Source organism: Mus pahari, chromosome 1 (genome assembly GCF_900095145.1).
Source record: "Mus pahari chromosome 1, PAHARI_EIJ_v1.1, whole genome shotgun sequence".
NCBI classification, from domain to species: Eukaryota; Metazoa; Chordata; class Mammalia; order Rodentia; family Muridae; genus Mus; species Mus pahari.
In genome coordinates, this window is record NC_034590.1 from 149,383,591 (window position 1) to 149,403,864 (window position 20,274).

Below are 20,274 nucleotides of genomic sequence, written 5' to 3' on the forward strand. Positions count from 1 at the left end.
AGTATGGAAATGTAAGCGGAATAAACCCTTTCCTCCCCAACTTGCTTCTTGGTCATTATGTTTGTGCAGGAATAGAAACCCTGACTAAGACAGGGGATAACATTTGAAATGTAAATAAAGAAAATATCCAATAAAAAGGTAAGAAAATGCTGAACATAATAACCCAGGTTTATAATCTTAGCACTTCAAAATTTGAGACAAAAGGATTGTCATGACTTTGAAATTAGCCCAGGCTACACAGCAAGAGTGTCCCCAAGAACAAACGAGGGACTGGAGAAAAGGCTTCGCAGTTAATAGCATTTGCTCCACAATCATGAGGACCAGAGTTCAAATCCCAGAACCCACATGACAGTGGAACACTAGGGCTTGCTGAGTTCTCATTTAGGCAAGAAAACAAAAGCCCAAGGTTCAGGGAGAGACCCTGCCTCAAAGAAATGGTCAGAGAGTGATATAGAAAGACAATGATACCCTCTTCTGGCCTCTGCATAGACATGCATTCAAGCATCCATACAAACACATGAATAAATAAATTAATCTTTAAAAACAAGCAAACATGAGACTGCTAGAAAAAAAAAACTAGGGAGCATACTTAGAAATCTAGGCACAGGTGAGGACTTTGTAGATAAGACTTTGATCGCTCAAGAAATAAGTCCAGTAATCGACAAATGGGATCTAATGACATTTTAAAAAGCTTTTGTATATCAAAGTAAATTATCAGTCAAGTGAAGGCTGTGACCTTCCAGGCCTAGAGAGGCATCTACTATTGTTGGTTTTGCTATACAGCATGCCCTCCAAACTGCCCTCCAAATATTTATGCTATGCCCATAGATTAGCCTTGCCCTCAACCTTGGCTAGAAGCTTCTCTCTGCAGTGGTCAACAGTTAACACAGAGACATGCAATTGGTCAAGGCACTGAGAACAAGTTCTACTGAGTGCTCAGCCCCAGCTGGGATATCTACGCCAACCCCACAACCCCTACTGAGACCTTCCTCTGCTGCCACTCTATCTATTTACTTGCTGGTTATTGGTCCCCCACATTCAGACAAGTGTGTCGGAGCACTTGAAGTTTTCTGTGGCTTTGTTTGTTTTGCAGGGTTGAGCATCAAACCCAGGCCCTTGTGCCTTCCCACTGAACCGTACCCTGCTGTGATCTCCATAAACGGTGTGGAGTGTCCTCAGTGCCTCGAGCTGTTGCTGGCACACATTAGGCATTAGTGAGTGTTTGTGGGGTCAGTGAGTAAACTGGCGTTATAACTGAAGACAGTCCAATGCCTCTGGAAATTGTTTAAAAGTTATAAAGCTTCGTTGCTGAGGAGGAACGGGGTCATCCTGGCTGCTGTTATTATTATGACGTGTTTTTCTCCTTTAGCTCTCCACATATCTTTCGCCAGGGCCATGCTCCATGCTGACATGACCACAGTGGAAATCCCAGAACTTATAGGAACGTCATCGGCCTTCAACAGGTCCTGTAGTTCAGTCTCTTAATAGGACTGGGTTGTACACTGCCCTAAGTTACCCCCATATCATGTAAACCAATAGTTTCTTTGGGCTGCATCTTGCCTGGAGAGAGTCCATCCCCAGGCAGCTTTTGACTCCATTTTGAGGAGGCAGAATGACTCTGATCTGGGGAGACCTGTGAATGGCACTGTGAATGACATCACCTTCACAGCACAGACCGAAAAGTGACCTATTCCTGGGAGTACAATGGGTACTGTGCCATACATTTCTCAGGTCAGTTGAGACTGTAGGGGCAGATGGGCATACTAAAAATCACAGTAGGAAAACCAAGGCCAAGAGCTCATCAGACATGCCAGACCAAGAAAGGATTTCCTCACCTGGAAATGGATGGACCTCTAACACTGTGATGGTGACCTGTCACCTGACTACCTGCTTTGTGGTCTAGGGACAGACAGACAGGGAACTTCCATCTGTCCCCAGGGCTTCAGTCTTATTGGGCCCCACTCCCACCACTGATGCTGCTTACTGGAACTGTCATCTGCCCATCTATCTGCTCACCCATCTGGACCTGCTCTCCATCCATCGTCTCAGCTTTCCATCTGCCCAGACCAGGTCTGCCCTTTTCTGCACTTCACTGCTGCATCTCCACTTAGATCCTGCAACACCATCTCTATGACCAGCAGCCAGCCGACTCACAGCTTCTCCAGCCTCTTCTGCAGCTGAACTTGATTCCTGTCTCATACCCAGCAGGGCCCCTTTGCATTTCTGTCCGATTCCCAGTTTTGGCCTCTAGGAGTTCTTTGAAATGCCTCAACTCTTTAACTTTTTGTAGCCATTCTGTATTGTAACATGCATGCATGCATACATATATACATACATTCATTCATACCTACATATATAAGTACATACATTCATGCATACATACAAAATTAGGCCTTTACTGTGTGATGTGTAACATGTGATCTGAGAGTTAATATTAGTAATTAAGGTTGGAATAAAAGAACCTGTGATTGTCTTCGTCCTAGCTGTCAAAGTGGGATTATCTGGCACATGGAAGCCACCATACCTTATGACTTTACTGTTATTCCCTAAATCCTAACACTGTGGAAATACGCAGACATGTTTGTCTATGTTTCTGACATAGGATGCTTACAACACCTCTCCAATATTTAAGGATTTTCATCAGCAACAGTGTTGGTCTTGTGCTGTTCTGCTGAAAATGAAGGTTTATTTTTGGGGAGGGGTTGTTTGTTAGCTTGTTTGTTTGTTTGTTTAATCAAAAGGAGGTATTCCACTGCACAGTATCCCCTGCGTCTACTCAGTCTTTCACACAGCTGGTGGAAGAGCTCCCAGAAGACAAACCACATAGCCCGCAGCTGTCTGACCTCTCATCAAGCACTCTCAGGAGAGGACTGGGAACAGAGCACCTCCATCAATCTCAGGAGAGAGCCTCAAAGCTATGTGACATAACAGGACATAGGCTGGAAGACAAGGTCTCTAGCATACAAAGAACCAAAATGTCTCCCAAGTAGGACCACACTGTTTCCCAGAAAAGATTTATTTATTTATTTTCATTCTGAACCACAGATTTCCTGTTTTCACCAACTGAAAAGCACTTTTGCTCAGGAAGTTTGTATACTTCACCACTTTGTCATTTTCATTTTCTTTTTCATATCTCCCCAAATCATGTGTGTGTGTACACATGCATGCTTACATACTATGTGTGTGTGCATACATGTGTGTTTACATACTATGTGTGTGCATACACATGCATGCTTACATACTATGTGTGTGTGCATCATGCATGCTTACATACTTGTGCTTACTGGGCCATCCTCTCACCCTGACTCTCAGCTCGACAGTGTGTGTGCACACATTCACATACACACAGAAGGAGAAAAAAACCTCAGAGGATCTGGCCTCTGTAAATGATGAGCCCCAGTTAACTCCATCCAAGTCCAGTTAAGGAGCTGAGTGACCCCTAGTGATTTGCTGAACCTCTTGAGCCATATTTCTCTCATTTGTCAATCGAGGATATGACTGTCCGACTGAGCAGTTACAAAGATTATAAGCAGTTACATGTGGATTAGCTGTAGCCTAATCCCTGGATTTCTGTAAACCCACAAAAACAGAGATTGTACTGTTCATCAGGAAATTGCAGTAGTGTTTCTCTAATTATATCAGATGTGCCCCAGCTAGCCCTCACTGAGGAAGTACTGTAGTTCCCATTGTAAAGATGAAGGAACTTCTTAAGTTACCCAAGCAGTAAATGACAAAATGAAATCCCAGCAAACTCTGGGATCAGGCAGCTGGCCCGTTTGCATTTTCTTATGGAAGAACTTAGTAATTCTCCTTTTTAGTGTATTACTAGATATTCTGGTATCTCTTTCTTATGCACAATATAGCATATCAGAGAATTTCCCAGAGACCAACATTCTGTAACCTATGCCAACTTAGCTCTTTCTCTCTCTCTCTCTCTCTCTCTCTCTCTCTCTCTCTCTCTCTCTCTCTCTCTCTCTCTCTCTCTCTCTCTCTCTCTCTCTCTCTCTCTCTCTCTCTCTCTCTCTCTGTGTGTGTGTGTGTGTGTGTGTGTGTGTATGTGTGTTGAGGTAGGGGGATGTGGTAGTAGGTTAGCACGAACACGTACACACATGCAAATGGGAAAAGAACATTGGAAACACAGGTTCTTGCAGAGATAATTACAGTTATTGTATCACAGACATCATCATTTTCATTCTCCAGCAGCCTGGTTTGGCTTCTGTTTATAACATCTCATCACCGCTGCACACACACACACAACACCATCTTTCCTAATCTACAGACTGGAACTTCACAGCCTGTCCACCATTCTACCAATCAGGATCAGTCACTATTCTTTTCCTCTCCCTGTCTTCTGTACATCTCCTCCTCTTGACTCCACAGCTTCCTGGCATCCCTAGAACCCTGCCTGCATCTCTCCGACTCTGGGAGACAGCCAGTCTCTGCCTGGGACCCTCTCTCTGCACTGTGCTAGGTTACACAGCCGGCTCACACGATGTCCTCCCTCTCTCAGGACCACAGCACGGTGTCAGGGATGTCTGCTATCTGGAAACTACAGTCACCTGTTGTGTGCAGGTTTTTAATTGTGTCGGGAGGGAGGGTAAACAGACCCTGTAATAATGTCTTCACTTAAGCAGATTCACTCAACTATGGATACTTTAAGGATGAGGATCCTTGTAGGAGGCCACGGCCCCTCCCCTGGGCTACCCGAAGCCGCACCTTAAAAGATGGCACCTGTTGGCTATGGAACTTGTGGTAAACAGGTCCATATTTGGTGGTGATATGTTCCCGTTCTTCTGGTTGGCTGAGGTTGCGTGCCTGGTGAGGTGACGTGGCCTGCCACGATTGGAGTGGATATGAGAATATAAAAGGGCTTGTATCCGGGGGCTCGAGGGAGATGATGAAGAATGAAGGTTCCTGAATAAACTGCTGTAAGAAGAACTGGTGGTTGCGTCTTCCTTGCTGTGGTCGAGGAGGTGCGCAACAGATCCTGATGCTGGAAGACAGTAAGCAATTTGGCCAAGGCCACACCCTAGTAGCTGAGAGCTGGATCTCTAGCCAGCCTCGCTCTGTCTTCAGAATAACAGCAGTAAACCTCTGTCCTCTTGCCTTCCTGTGAGCCAGCCCTCACTTCTACATCTCTTCAAACGAGCACCAGCTTTTTGAGGGCGCTGTGTCCCTGGTGTTTGAACGTCCTTTCAAACGAGCACCAGCTTTTTGAGGGCGCTGTGTCCCTGGTGTTTGAACGTCCTGAGCCTTTTGTAGCCATAACCAAGTTGTCTGAGAACTGCTCCAGAGAGCTGAGTTGGACAGATTTCTTCCCAAGTGACCTGTTACTACTAGTGGCCTGTCATGACAGCCACAAGGTGACTAAATGTTAAATGGCTCCCATGTAATAGTATCACAATCACACTTGTTAACTCATTCCTTCAACAAAAATTTATTTTTATTTTTTATCAGATATTTTATTTACATTTCAAATGTTATCCCCTTTCCTGGCTTCCTCTCTGAAAAAAAAACCCTATCCTATTCCCCCTCCCCCTGCTCACCAACCCACCCACTCCCACTTCCCTGTCCTGGCATTCCCCTACACTGGGGCATTGAGCCTTCTCAGGACCAAGGGCCTCTCCTTCCATTGATGTCCAATAAAGCCATCCTCTGCTACATATGTGACTGGAGCCATGGGTCCCTCCATGTGTACTCTTTGGTTGGTGGTTTAGTTCCTGGGAGATCTTGGGGTACTGATTGGTTCATATTGTTGTTCCTCCTATGGGGCTGAAAGCTTCTTCAGCTCCTTTGGTCCTTTCTCTAGCTCCTCCATTGGGGACATTGTGCTCAATCCAATGGTTGGCTGAGAGCATCCACCTCTGTATTTGTCAGGCACTAGCAGAGCCTCTCAAAAGACAGCTATATCAGGCTCCTGTCAGCAAGCACTTGTTGGCATCCACAATAGTGTCTGGGTTTGGTGACTGTATTTGGCATGGATCCCCAGGTGGGGCAGTCTATGGATGGTCTTTCCTTCAGTCTCTGTTCCATACTTTGTCTCTGTATCTCCTCCCATGGGTATTTTGTTCCCCCTTCTAAGAAAGACCAATGTATGAATACTTTGGTCTTCCTTCTTCTTGAGCTTCATTTGGTCTGTGAATTGTATCTTGGGTATTCCGAGCTTCTGGGCTAATAGCCACTTATCAGTGAGTGTATACCATGTGTGTTCTTTTGTGATTGGGTTACCTCACTCAGGATGATATTTTCTAGTTCCATCCATTTGCCTAAGAATTTCATGAATTCATGTTTTTAATAGCTGAGTAATATTCTATTGTGTAAATATACCACATTTTCTGTATCCATTCCTCTGTTGAGGGACATCTGGGTTCTTTCCAGCTTCTGGCTATTATAAATAAGGCTGCTATGAACAAAGTAGAATATGTATCCTTATTACATGTTGGAGCATCTTCTGGGTATGCCTAGGAATGGTATTCATGGGTCCTCAGGTAGTCCAATTTCCAGAGTGGTTATACCAGCTTGCAATCCCACCGGCAATAGAGGAGTGTTCCTCTTTCTCCACATCCTTGCCAGTATCTGCAGGCATCTGAGTTTTGATCTTAGCCATTCTGACTGGTGTGAGGTGGAATCTCAGGGTTGTTTTGATTTGCATTTCCCTGAATACTATGGACATTGAACATTTCTTTAGGTGCTTCTTAGCCATTTGATATTTCTCTGTTGAGAATTCTTTGTTTGGCTATGTGCCCCATTTTTTAATAGGGTCATTTGGTTCTGTGGAGTCTAACTTCTTAAATTCTTTGTATATTTTGGATATTAGCCCTCTGTCAGATGTAGGATAGGTAGAGATCTTTTCCCAATCTGTTGGTTGCTGTTTTGTCCTAGTGACAGTGTCCTTTGCCTTACAGAAGCTTTGTAATTTTATGAGGTCCCATTTGTCAATTCTTGATCTTAGAGCAGAACAGAACACCAACAAACATTTATTGAGAGCCCCATACATCCTAGGCATTGTTACACGTTGATGTTACAGCATTGACCAAGATGCATATGGAGCCTATAGTCTAGCACAAGGAGGAAATAAATGAGTAACTTATAGGAGAGCCTTGAAGATGGGGCAGAATGCCAAGCCAAACACAGCACTGACAGGGAACAACACATATGCTGGGCTCTTATCTTAGGCCTGGCCTATACCTTCTTCCCCACATCATTCCTGTGCTCATCCAGGAATCCAGGCATTGTTTTCTATGAACTCCAGTGGATGACAAGGACCAGGGTCCTCAAAGTCTCTGAGCCTCAAGTCTCTTCTGTTCTCCTAAGGTCAGTGTGAAGATTAAATGAGATCTGAAACTGTCTTTGAACCTACTTTGACCAGTGCAGTGTATGAACAGAAGTCTCTTACTATCTAGCAATTCAAAATAAAAAAAGGGGGGGGGCAGGAATGCTCTGACACTGAGAGCGCTGTTGTTTTGTTTTGTTGTTGTTTCTTAGAATTAGGGAGAAAAACTGCTTCCATTCGAGCAAAGAACAGATTCATCATTCTGCCTACAGTCTTGTTCCAACAAGACAGAGGCTTCCAGAATAACAAATATGTCAAGACATTAAGTCTGGAAGTAAATGACCTGTGAGCCTGAGCAGGTTACCAAACCACTCTGAAGAATAACAGGCCCTGGCTTATTGGGTGCCTGACTGTGGGTACTGGGTTAGTCATGGCTCTCCCCTAAGTCCTTAACAAGGGAGGTCACTGCTTGTGTGTAGAGGGAACTATCTTTTGTCTGGACAAATCCTCCCACCCTGACATCTCAGAACGGACATGTGTCTCTAAGCAGGAGGCTTTCTGTTCCTCCCCCACCCTCATTCAATCTGAAGGCTAGTCAGATGATGGATGAGGGGCACAGGGAGGCAGCATAAAGCAACCAACAGGCTCCCAGCCTGGAGCAATAAGCCTTGTAGCTGCTGAGTTAATAATGCACAGCAGGCAAGGCTGAGCCCTGTGGGTGTGGCCACCTCCCACAAGCCAGCCCAGGCTGCCTGGCACTGTTTGCTGACAGGCAGGCCCTAAGCAATGGAACAGCAGAAGCCAAGTGGGAACTTGTGTTTGTACTGCCAGTCTCCATGGCAACAGGTTAGTCACGCAGAGAACATTCTCTCAAACTGGTAGAAAAACCTCAGCCCCACCTTGAAAAGCCATTCCTCCTTGGGCAGCCAGCAGATCCCTGGGGCCAAATCCCTAACACACAAACCAAACATGCAGATACTTTGTTACAAATGGACACACAAACCAAACATGCAGATACTTTGTTACAAACGGACAGCTGATCCCAGATGGCTTTTACCCCTAAAATGTACAGGTAATTTGCCTGGGATAGATTCGGATTGGTGGAAATGTCTAGAGAGCCAAAGGTTCTGCACTGTCTGGGGTATGCTTTTAGTAAACTACAGGGACAATGGAGACACACCCTCTGCTCCAAGCTAAGGTGACTCGGGCCAGACTTTCAGGATAGTAACTGTGCAGAGAAATCTTCAGGGCAGAAAGCTGATCTCATTAAAAAAAACATTTGCCCCCCATGACGGGACCAAAGAGCATAAAATCCGTTTTGTTCATTTTTTTCAGGTGAGTAAAAATTAGTGCATCTGGGATGGTGACATGTGCTGATGAGTTTTATGTCAACTTGACACAAGCTAGAGTCATCGAAAAGGATGGAACCTCAATTGGAAAAAAAAAGTATCCAATCTGGCTGTAGGGCATTTTCTTAATTAGTGATTGATGGGGAAAGGCCCAACTCATTGTGGGTGTGGCCATCCCTAGGCTGGTGCTCCTGGGTTCTATAAGAAAGCTGGCTGAGCAAACCATGAGAAGCAAGTCAGTAAGCAGCACTCCTCCACAGCCCCTGCATCAGCTCCTGCCTCCAGGTTCTTGCATTTCCTGAGTTCCTGGCCTCGCTGCTTTTGAAGATGACCTGTTATGTGGAACTGATAAGTGAAATACACCGTTTCCTCCAAGTTACTTTTGGTTAATGTAGTTCACCACAGCAATAGTGACCCTAACTCAGACAACCCAGGAGCTCCTACCACTCATTTACCACTGATTAGTTGAGGTTTTCAGACAGCACCTAATGCAGGACCTTGAAGGACATGAAGCCACAGGCCAGGTGAGTTTCTCTGAAGAAAAGAACTGGCAGAAAATGCACTGCCTAACTGAATGGGCAGGCTGAGTGGGTATCCCATGGGAGCCCTGGAATAGGAGGACACTGGGTGCCATAGTCAGTGGGGGAAAGAGGGGGAGAGAGATGAAAGAGTGACAAGGACCAGCTTCATGTTTTGCCTAGTCTCTGCTCATGTGGTCTTTACAGTGAACATGTTCTCGTCTGTTCTTTGCACCAGAAACAAGAGCAGCATACCTCACCCACAGTCTGGAGATATAGGTCAGAGGGTAGAGTGTTTGCCTAGCATGCATTAAGTCCCAGGTTCATCTCCTAGCATGGCATAAGACTGACCCTGGGATACATGCCTGTAATCCTAGCTCTTGGGAGATGAAGGCAGAAGGATAAGAACTTGACAGAGAACCTCTGTTACAGAGAGCGTTGACAGAAGTCATCTAGGAAATGCTATGGCAAGCAAATGAGTCTCCTGGAGATGGCCCGCCATTTTGCATGACTGCAATGGGTACACTCTGAGACTTCATCCCAGGGTTATTTCTCATTGCTGATAGTCCTTTCCTATCACTATTAGATAGCCTAGTGATTCTTGGGCATCAGCACACCCTACTGAGCAAATTCCTACTCCTGCAAATCAACATGAAGAAGAATCTTCATGAATTAATGCTAGCTGAATTAGTGACTTTATAGAATTCCTGGTTTGATTCAAATAGTTTTAGGAAGAAAATTTCTTAAGGAGAAAACTTAATGGTTGTTTTGCCAGAAAGATGTAATAAAGTTAGACTCAAGAATAGAATGTGCCCCCTCCTCATAGAATAGTAAGTAAAGGCTTCATAATAAAGAATACGATGAGCTTTCTTTCATAAATTACACTAAGAAGAGAAATAGGCTTGGGACAAATTTGAGATCCAGGAAAAACATTCATTCTAGGTCAGATTCAAGTATGAAGCCATAGATGTGCACTATGATAAAGCCAGGCCATGTGAAACTGTTGCTCTGAACTTATAATGAGCTTATTGAATAAAACATTCCTTTGAACTTATTATCAATATCCTTCTGTAACTCCCCTTTTGTGTAGCATCCTAACTATGAGGTAATTTTATAAAGAACTTTTGTCTAAGAAGGAATAAATTGACAGAGAAAATAAATAAAGTGTGGCCTTTGGGACTCTGTCCCATCCACCAGAGATAGATAGATAGATAGATAGATAGATAGATAGATAGATAGATAGGTAGATAGGTAGAGAGAGAGAGAGAGAGAGAGAGAGAGAGAGATATCAATATATCTGTCTATCTGTCTTCTGTCTATACATAGGTACAGTTAAGAGTTAAAAGAGTTCTGAGTTTCTCACTGGGCGTTTCTCACTGGGCATTCTTGTCAGCCCCAGATAATTAAGTTTTTGTTTGTTTGGTTGGTTGGTTGGGTTTTTTTTGTTGTTGTTGTTTTTTGTTTTTTCTTTTGGAATTTTGAGACAGGGTTTTTCTGTATAGCCCTGGCTGTCCTGGAACTCACTTTGTAGACCAGGTTGGCCTTGAACTCAGAAATCTGCCTGCCTCTGTTTCCCTAGTGCTGGGATTAAAGGCGTGCACCACCATGCCCGGCTGATTATTAAGTTTTGTTCTGTCTGTAGTACGGACCCTGTTGCTGTTTGCAGGGCCTCTATGGGCTGCTATCCGCATGACCCAATCACCAACGCCATATCTCTTTTTGCTGCCTGCCTTAGTTAACCTTTCATGTCAAATATGGTTTTTGACAGGGTGTTGGAGCCTAGCCTGAACTACATGAGCTCCTGTCTCAACAAAACAAAAAGTGCGGATGAAGAGAAGGCTCAGCAGATAAAGGTGCTTTCTGCTAAGCCTGATTGCCTAAGTGGGATCCCTGGTACCCACGTGGTAGAAGGAGAGAGCACACTATTGAAAGCTGTCCCTTAGAGCTCATACAGTGACATAGCATGCCCCCCATCCATGCAATAAAAAGTTGTTTATGAAAACCTGTATTAAGCAAGATAAGAGAATTCCAAAATATAGGTAGGTCTGCTTATAACGGAACACATCATATTTCCTTTGTTCTGACTAGCAAAAAAGGATGTCGAGATTCAGAGAGTCTGCACAGCCACTCTGTGCAGAAAGATAAAAACACAACACTCGGAGTAAGACGTCAGCGCAGAGTCCAGACTGGATTTCTTAGGCTGTGCGTGCACTATCCTGAAGATTTGTGGCACACTGATCTCATGCTGAAAACGCCATCTCAGATATGCTGGATTAAAACGTTGGGATTAACTTGACTGGTTTCATTTTTGTTTTGCTAATGCAGCCACTAGAAAACTTTATGGTGCATGTGAGCCCTCTAACTACTCCTAATGGAGGGGGCTTGTCTAGAACACTGACAGTGTCTCCATTTGTGGAGAGAAGAACACAAGGAAGAGAAGGGTGAATATACTGCTCCTGACAGTCAGAGGCTACTGTGGGTTCTCCTAACCACTTCCCCAGAACGTTGAATTATGGGAACCAAAACTCTCTTCTGGAGGTTGAGGCGGAAGATTACTCTTCATATAATGGTTCAAAACTAAGATGTGCAACATAACCTTAAAAGGCTAGATTCAAGCTGGGTATGGTGGTGCACCCCTACAATCCCTCTGAGTGGGAAGTTCAAGGACACCTTGCCCCACACAGCAAGGTTGAGGCCAGTTTGGACTACCTGAGACCATGTCTCCAAAACAAACAAACACTTACACTAGTTTTTAGTTTAAGAGAGTGAGTAGAGCCAGAACATTCTAGAATATAAAATTTCAGATTATATAGTTTAATAAATAAATAAAACTGTTTCAGTTTCAAGGGGCATGAGTAAGTGAGAGAATACATTTTGAAGGCCCACAATTCTGGGGCTAGAGAGATGATCAATGGGTAAGGTGTTTGGTACGCAAGCATGAGTTTAGATCACCGGTGCCCATATAAAAAGCAGGTTTTGTGGTAACCCTAAAGCTGAGGGAAGATACAAGTGGATCCTGGTGCTCACTGGCCAGCTGGCCTTGTCTAACCAGGAAGTCCAAGATTTAGTGAGAGTCACTGCCTATTATTATTATTATTATTATTATTATTGAAAAACGAGGAAGACATTCATTCTAGTGTTGGCCTCGGACCTCTACATGCTTTGCACTGAGACTGCATCACACACAGACATTACACATTACATACTCCACACTACACATAAACACACTATGCACCACATACATAGTACACATACACACCATACATACACACACTACACACACTACACAGTACACATATACAAACTATACACATATGCACCCATATGCATACACTACACAGACAGACTACACATACACACTATACACACATACTATACACTACACACATACACACACAAACACACACTACACACACATTCACTTCCCAATAAAGCACTATCTGGGGAGCAGATGTTTGTCAAGACTTTCTGACTGTGACAGCAGTGAGCAAACGATCCTAACAATTATGCTGACCATAGACCTTACTATCTAAACCAAGCCCCACTGACAACACACCAAGCACTGTGTGGGAAGGTAGCCAAGCAAACCAGGACACAGGGTCTAACTCTCAACTCCCTATTCCTCTCATTGCAACCTTCTGATTGTGCCCAGTGTGCTGGAGGCAACACTTGCATTTTACATGCACTAACACTGAAAGCCAAGGTGTTTCTTATAACTCACATGGTTTTAAGCATTAGACTTTCTTTTTCTCCCAAATCTGTTATTAATGTAGCAGTACACCCAACAATGACACCTTATAATTATGGTTAGAAATAACATACCTTTTCATGAGTTATGGCATACACCACACATACACACACACACACACACACCACATATATACACACATACACACACACCACACACATACACACCAAACATACACACACACCACATACATACACACACCACATATATACACACATACATACACACACACAAACACCACACACACACATACACACCAAACAACACACACATACACACACCACATATATACACACACATACACACATACCACACATACACACCACACACACACACATAAACACACATACACACACGCGCACACACACACATGCTCTAGCAAAGCATACACAAGCAGACAAAGGATCTTTGTTATACCTAATGAAGCTGCAACTCAGATAAACAACTAGAGGTAAGGAATACAGTTGGCAAAGGAGTGAGATAGACAGACTCGTGATGGCTGAGTATTGAACATTGTATAGTCCTGGGGGGGAAGTTATGTGATTGAATAGTCACATCTGACATGGCTCGTGAAGCGGTAAGAGCATAAGGACATGTACCTGAAGCCCTAGTATATTAAAAGTCCTACAGATAGTACAATAAAAATGCTATAATGTGTAATTCAACAGTACAAATAATAGTAAGATAATATATATATAATGATAAAACTCTCTGGAAGCAACTCACTTATTTTGTCCAATTGTCTCGAAATCCTTGACAACAATCACCAGGGAAGATGAGGAGTCCAGTGGTATTCCCCTCAAGTCAAATTCCAAAATCTGTTCACAGAAAAGTTATGGAAGCGAAAAGGCTGTTAAAGAGAATAGAGGACACACTGGGCAGTAACCTTCACTAAGGCTCCTTTGAATTATTAAGTTCTATAGTTTGGATGGTGAGAAAACAAAGTAGATAGAGATCCAGGGAGTGTGGAGGCTACTGGCTTCCCATTTTCTAGATCTTGGGGCTACAGACAGGTCACCAAACCTCTGACTCATAGTCAGAAAAATGAACTAACGCCTACCAAACTGTTGAGAAAATACTTCCCTCCTTGGTTATTTTTAAACCCTGCTCTTCTTGTGCATGACTGTTGCACAGTAATGAATAACCAGAAACCCATCTTCTAAGGTGAGTTTCCTCTTTACTTAAGCCCCACTGTGGCCAGTGCTGCTCTCCAGTTACTGTTGTGTCTCAGATTCTCACTTTAATTCAGTGACTTGCTTTCTAGTAAGAGATGCAAAAGAGATAACAAAGCACCATGGAGGCCTTTGATTGATTAGGTGATCAATTGATTAGTCAAAGTAAGCAACCTGTTGAGCCACCTTGTAGTAGCTTTGGAATAGAAGTTTGGCTCACAGTTCCTATGAGAATACACCCACTTCCAATGCCATTTCCAAAGACTATGGCAATGGCTTTTCACTGAGGTTTGGGTTCAGCTACAAAACAGCAGGTGGCGTGTGTTCTTGATCTCTATATTTGCAAAATAAAGAGAGGGGGCACACATTGGGAACAAAATGGAGTAAGGTGGGTAGTGCCCTCAGGTGACAACACACCTCTACTCTTGGGTCCCGTGGATTGAGAGGCACGTCAGGTTAGTCCAACCCAGAAGGGTTAGAAGCATGCAAATGTGTTTTTGCTTTGTTTTAGCCTTGGAGCTGTGAGCTAGGTGCTAGGAGCACACAGCATGGCACAAAGGGCTTCACAGGTCTTAAGGTCCAATTGGCTGCGTTACGAGTTATAGAGAGCAGACTTCCTCACAGCCTGCAGACCAGGGTCTCCCATAGAAGCTTTAAGAGGCTCCCCAGCTTCCCATCATTGATGATGAGATATGGCCCTCAGATTTAGACGTATTAAAAGAGGCTGGCAGAGGGAAGGACTTAGGGTGGGTGAAAGGGAAGTCACCCTCCAATGACTCAGGGAGAACAACAAAGACATTGCTCTGGTCCAGGGAGGTTTAGCCCAGCAGTTGAAAGAAACAATGGAAGCTGGTCATCAAAAAATTAGTCAGACTGGGAAAATTCCACCCCGTGGGATGAATGAAACATTCGGCCTATCTGTAAAAACACTGAACTCTGAGCCACTTATAAAAATAGATGCAAAGTCAACAGTGTTATGTGAGTGCTGTGTGTGTGTGTGTGTGTGTGTGTGTGTGTGTGTGTGTGTGTGTTTATGGGGTTCAGGGTCAGTGTAAAGAAGCTACATGATTTCCCTTCAGTAGAATATTACATAGCCATGAAAGTACTTTTGAGTTAAATGATATGAATGCATGCTGGTCTATAATTGTAAGAAGAAACAGTAGCGATAAAGTCACCTCATTCCAGACAGGGTTGAGTTCATTATCAACTTTCTTTGTTTTCTTTTTCTCATCTGCAAATAAAAAAAGAAAAACAAGAGATTCAATCAACTAGAGGTAACTAAAGATCATGTACCATCCATTTGGTTCCCCTAAAAATCATTTCTCAGAGCTTCCTATGCCACTCATTTACCCCTTTGTCTGCCAGCTTCGAGGGACACCTGAGTCAGGTTTACAAAGGGAATAGCATTTGGGATCTCAAAACATTTCTTCTACCTGAAGATCTACAAGAGGTAAGGATCCAAAATCATGGGCATGCTGTTCTGTTCCCCTCTCTTTCACGCAGGCTTCCAACAGGCATCTCTGTCTTGCTGCAGAAAGAATCCAAGGGGACTGACCTTTGAGAGTCTGGGATGGCCATTTTACAGATGTGTACACTGAGGAGACAACATGGGCAAATTGCTCACATGTGGCCTAATGAAAACCTGAGATTTCGACCCTGAAGCCCTCTTTGCTCGGAAGTTGGTAAGACAACACCACAGCTTAGCAGCTAAGCTGGGCTCCCTCCCAAAGCCTCGTCCACACCGTCATCCAGAGAGGAGTTCTGTCTAGCACCAGTGGAGAACATGGAGGTTCCCTCCACTCCTGGACCATCTTGTGAGACCTAAGATCTTTTTTTCTCTGTGTCTGAGCCTGGACAGTCCATCTACCTAGAGGAGAAGCTAGATGAATGCATCCAGTGCCCATGGTTTTCCTTCAGGTCCCTGTCCCTATCCTCCAATACATACCAAAATAAGAGCTTGCCTCTGACCACTGTACGCATTGAAAGCATCACCTCATCCCTCATCAGCAGTGTAATTTTTACTATTGCTATTGTCATCTCCCCCTTTACAGCCAAGGTGAATGGGGTTAAACAACGTATTCAAAATCACCCAGTCAATAAGTGGAGGGGCTCCAGTGACAGTGCAGGCAGGGGCACATTGGCAGCCACACTTTGAGCCATGCCTGACCACTGCTCTGCTGCCGAGGAATGTGGGAGGTGGTGGGTTTCGTTCAGCTGCTTGCCACATCTCTTCTTCTCCCAGAACACAATCTGCTTGGGGGAGGGGGGATGGACGACTAACTACCTCATTCTTCCAAGACCTCAGCATAGCAATGTTGTGAGTCATGACCCTCACTCTGCTAAGCATTAACTTTTCCACTGGAGTGGGCATCACATGATCCAGCTGGCTTTCTTTTCTAAGCTTCCCTCCTAGGGGAAGAGAAATAATGGGAGAAGTGACAGGCCAACTCAGGCTAAGGCACCTCACAGCCATGGTCTTCTAAGTGAGGTCTTTATGAACTCCTTCAATCCTCCACATAACAAAAATTTTAAAAAATACTACGTGCCTGGCATTTGAGCTGGACACTGAGAGAGATACATGATCACCTGCCTGTATGAGCTCTCGGTCCTCAAGTGGTCTAGTGAGGGTGTGTCAAGAGATACTTGACTAGAAGAGGGTGATTTTAGTTGCCATCGGAGGAATACAGAAAATGCAAATGGGGGGGGCAGGGGAAGAAAGGTGATGTCAAGTTTGGGTACTGGAAAAGACCTCACAAAGGAAGAAGAGGCAAAGTCAAGGTTGATTGACAAGGTGGAATTGAAGGACCGCTCACTTGGAGAAGTGGCAAGGTCAGCTAGGGGGTGGACATCAGTCACATCTGGGGACTCTGCACAGCACAGTTGCCTGGAGGCAAAGGGCCAAGAAAGGAGATAAAGGCTGTGTGGGAAGGCTATGGCCAGAAACGATGCAAAGCCTGGGATTCCATGCTAACCTTCACGGGGCTGGTACAAGCCGATGAAGGAACTAAGATGTTAGAAGCCAGCCTGGAGGACTTTCAGAAGTTAGTAATCCGCCAAGGAAAACCAAGCTACCCCAAAACATCGAATGTATGCTGCTGAGCATGTGCCCGGGGCAGATGCCGAAAACAAAGGATGCCTGTGAAGCCAAACAGAAGGCGGGTGGCTGACCACAGCCCAGCTGGCGGCATTCACCTGGAACTTCAGGAGATTCCAGGCTGCTCACATGACACACATGCTGAAGGCGTCACCTTGGGGTGGGAGACAGGCTCAGTGAGAGCCAGGCATCACTGGGCTTTTACAGAGTCCTTTCATGAGCTCTCTACCCAAGATCACAGAGCTAGGAAGACGCCCTCTAGCCAAGCCTAGTCTGATTCAAAGACCTTCTATGTAACCCAGGCCCTCTCCTAACTTCCCAGCAAACCAGGAAAAAGGCAAGAGTGAGCACCAGCTCCACCCCCCCCCCCTTTCTGGAGAAACTCAGCTGATCTCTTTCAAGGAGGAGGCTCTGATTTGTATCAAAAGGTAAATACATTGTATTTTATCTAAATCCTACTCTCAAACATAAACACATCGGTCCAAAAAAAAAAAAAAAAAGAAAAATCAGAAAAATATTTTCTTATCAGTAGCCACAGGCAGATATTTATTCTACTCCGTATATTTTACCTGCTTTCTTCCTATCAAAGGTCAGAGTTGCAGGCTCTGGACATCAGATTAAATGACCGGAAGTGCCCTCCCTTGTCTCCCTATCACCTATGCTGGTAGGCTGCCACCTCTGCAGTTATTAAGATAGCAGTTCCTTCCTTTGGAAAGGAACTAAGCACTTTCATCCCAGAACAAAACAACGAACTCAAAAGCAGAACACTTTGGAACAAGGCTGTAGGCATTCTTACGGACATTTCCTGTTTTCTGATTAGCGGAGCCTGCCCCTGGCTCAGCTCTGAAAGGCTTAAGCAGTGTGCCAGCCTCAGTGCCAAAGAACTAGACATACACCCCTGTCTGTCTTCACAGAATAATTCCTTTGCTGGTCACTGTTCCTACCTTGCCAGACCCTGTGATGGTTAACTCTGTCAGGTCGACACAGCCAGGCATCACCTGGTTCTCAGGTCAATGACCCTTTCTCCTGAGAAATGAACAGCCAAATATAAATTCATGCCCTACCTTGCTTTAAAAAAAAAGTCCCAGAGCTTTTAAGCCTTTATACATGGCTAACAGTGATTAAGTTTTCAGAACTGGTCATGACTCCCAACATTTGTCTGATTTCATCTTAACAATTCTCAAAGGCAAATGCAGTGATGATCACCAGTTATCAGACGTCACATGGCAAGCAAATGTGGGGCCTGACATTTTAAATTTGCAGTTAAAACATAGGTCCAGTTCCCAAAGGTGGAGGATCAAGGTAAGAACGTGGAGAGATAGCTCATCAGTTAAGAGCACTTACTGCTCTTTCAGAGGACCTGAATTTCATGTCCTTCACATTCCAGTTCTCAGGGGTTCTCCTCTCCTTCTCCCCACCCTCTCCCACACAAATAATAAAAAAAAAATCAATCTTAAAAGAATATGACTCCTTGAAGGTTATGACTATAATTTATTAATACTGCCATTCACGTGTCCCCACAGAGTGCTTGCTACATAGTAGCTTCTCCATGATTTGAGAGACCAGACTTCTTGAGTGTGCATAAGTGTGCAGGGTTGACTTTTTAATGATCAAAAGAGAGCATGAATGTGAAGTCTTCAGCACTAAGTCTGAGCACTGAGCACACAGCAGCCATTAGAGTGTTTCTTATTAGGATACCAGAACAGCACACTGTTTTGCCTTCCCCAGGGCGTTCCCAGGCCTCAGAGCTCCAAGGGACAGGAAGTACCCAGTGAAGCAAGGGACAGCCCTGGTAGAATAACTCCTTCATAACTCCATTCCAGAAGTCAGTGGCCACCCAGGGCAGCTGGTATGCAACAGTGATGATCCTAATGGCCAGTCAGCCTGGCAGTCACAAGAATGGGGTAATTCTACAAGGACCAGGGGCCAGAGCTGTCTGTAATGGGTAAAAAAGGAGACTCCTCGGTCCCCAGGAGTTAAAGGGAATCCTGGCAAGCCACCCAGGAGAACTCTCTGGAGGCATGTTTGACTTTTAAATTCCAAACTCTGGCTGCCCCAGTGCTTTAGAGAGATGTTGCCAAACAAGTTCAAAGAGACACGCATGAGTCAAACAGCAACCACTCTACAAGAGAAGCTGCGTTGTGTGTTCTGAGGCAGCGGATAACGTGGACACAGGATATACCCTAGGCCAAAGCAGGCTGGGTTCCTGGCCCTCCCTCTGCAGCCCATGCCCCACCGGCCTCCGAGATGTCCTATTGAGTTTTGAACTCCTGAATTAAACGGGCGGTCCTCCAAGGAACTTGCAATAAAAGCCCAGAAATCACAAAAGCCCCCTCTACTTAAAGCCAACCCTGGGAATGGTATCTAGCTTCACTGGCTGCTAGACTGATTTTATATGCGAATTTCCACCCTGTGTGGGCACTTTAAATATACCCATGCCTAACCTAGCTACTGAGGTACCAGTGTGCCCACTTTATGGATATAGGAATGGGTGCCCATTTTACAGATGCAGGAATGGAAGCAGATGAAGTTAATCGACTTGCCCAAGACTCCCTGCAGAGAAAAGGGTAGGACAGTCTTCTGCCCAAGTCAGCTTCATTTCTTAACCTGGGTTCTTAGATGCCACTATAAGCTGAGGAACCAAGCAACCAGTGGCTTTTTCAAGCCTTCCCAGCCGAATGACCAGCTTCTTCCCACTCTGTTCAGATGTCTCCACTAGGAAGTCCTGGTACCTAATATACAGGAACACTAGCTTTCACGTTTAGGGTTTATACTCTGCCAGACACTCTGCAAAGAGCTGCCTAGAGGTTACCTATTCTTTTTTTATTTTAATTTTGAATTTAATTTTAGTTTTTTGAGATAGAATCTCATGTCCAGGCTGGCCACAAACTTGATATATAGCCAGAGATGACCCTGAGGCCATCCTGCCTCAACCTCCTACACTGTAAGATTACATATATGTCTTCAGGAAGAATTCAGGCAGGGCCTACTGAATGCTAAATAAGTACTCTACAAAGAGAGAGAGAGAGAGAGAGAGAGAGAGAGAGAGAGAGAGAGAGAGAGAGAGAGAGAGAAGAGAGAAGAGACAGCTTGCATCTGAAACCTGTGAGAGAGAGGGAG

The 20,274-nt window shown here is 44.6% G+C and overlaps 1 protein-coding gene across 4 annotated transcripts in view; it reads right to left on the minus strand.

Annotated features, from left to right (window-relative positions):
* Myof (myoferlin) overlaps positions 1 to 20,274 on the minus strand; it is a 147,459-nt gene that overhangs the window by 111,612 nt on the left and 15,573 nt on the right. For all 4 annotated transcript variants that reach the window (XM_021211174.1, XM_021211167.1, XM_029535054.1 and 1 more), the window contains exons 2-3: positions 15,236 to 15,291; positions 13,615 to 13,706 (exon numbers count right to left, since the gene is read on the minus strand). In XM_021211174.1, the coding sequence (XP_021066833.1) occupies positions 13,615 to 13,706; positions 15,236 to 15,291 (148 nt within the window). The remainder of the gene's footprint in view (positions 1 to 13,614; positions 13,707 to 15,235; positions 15,292 to 20,274) is intronic.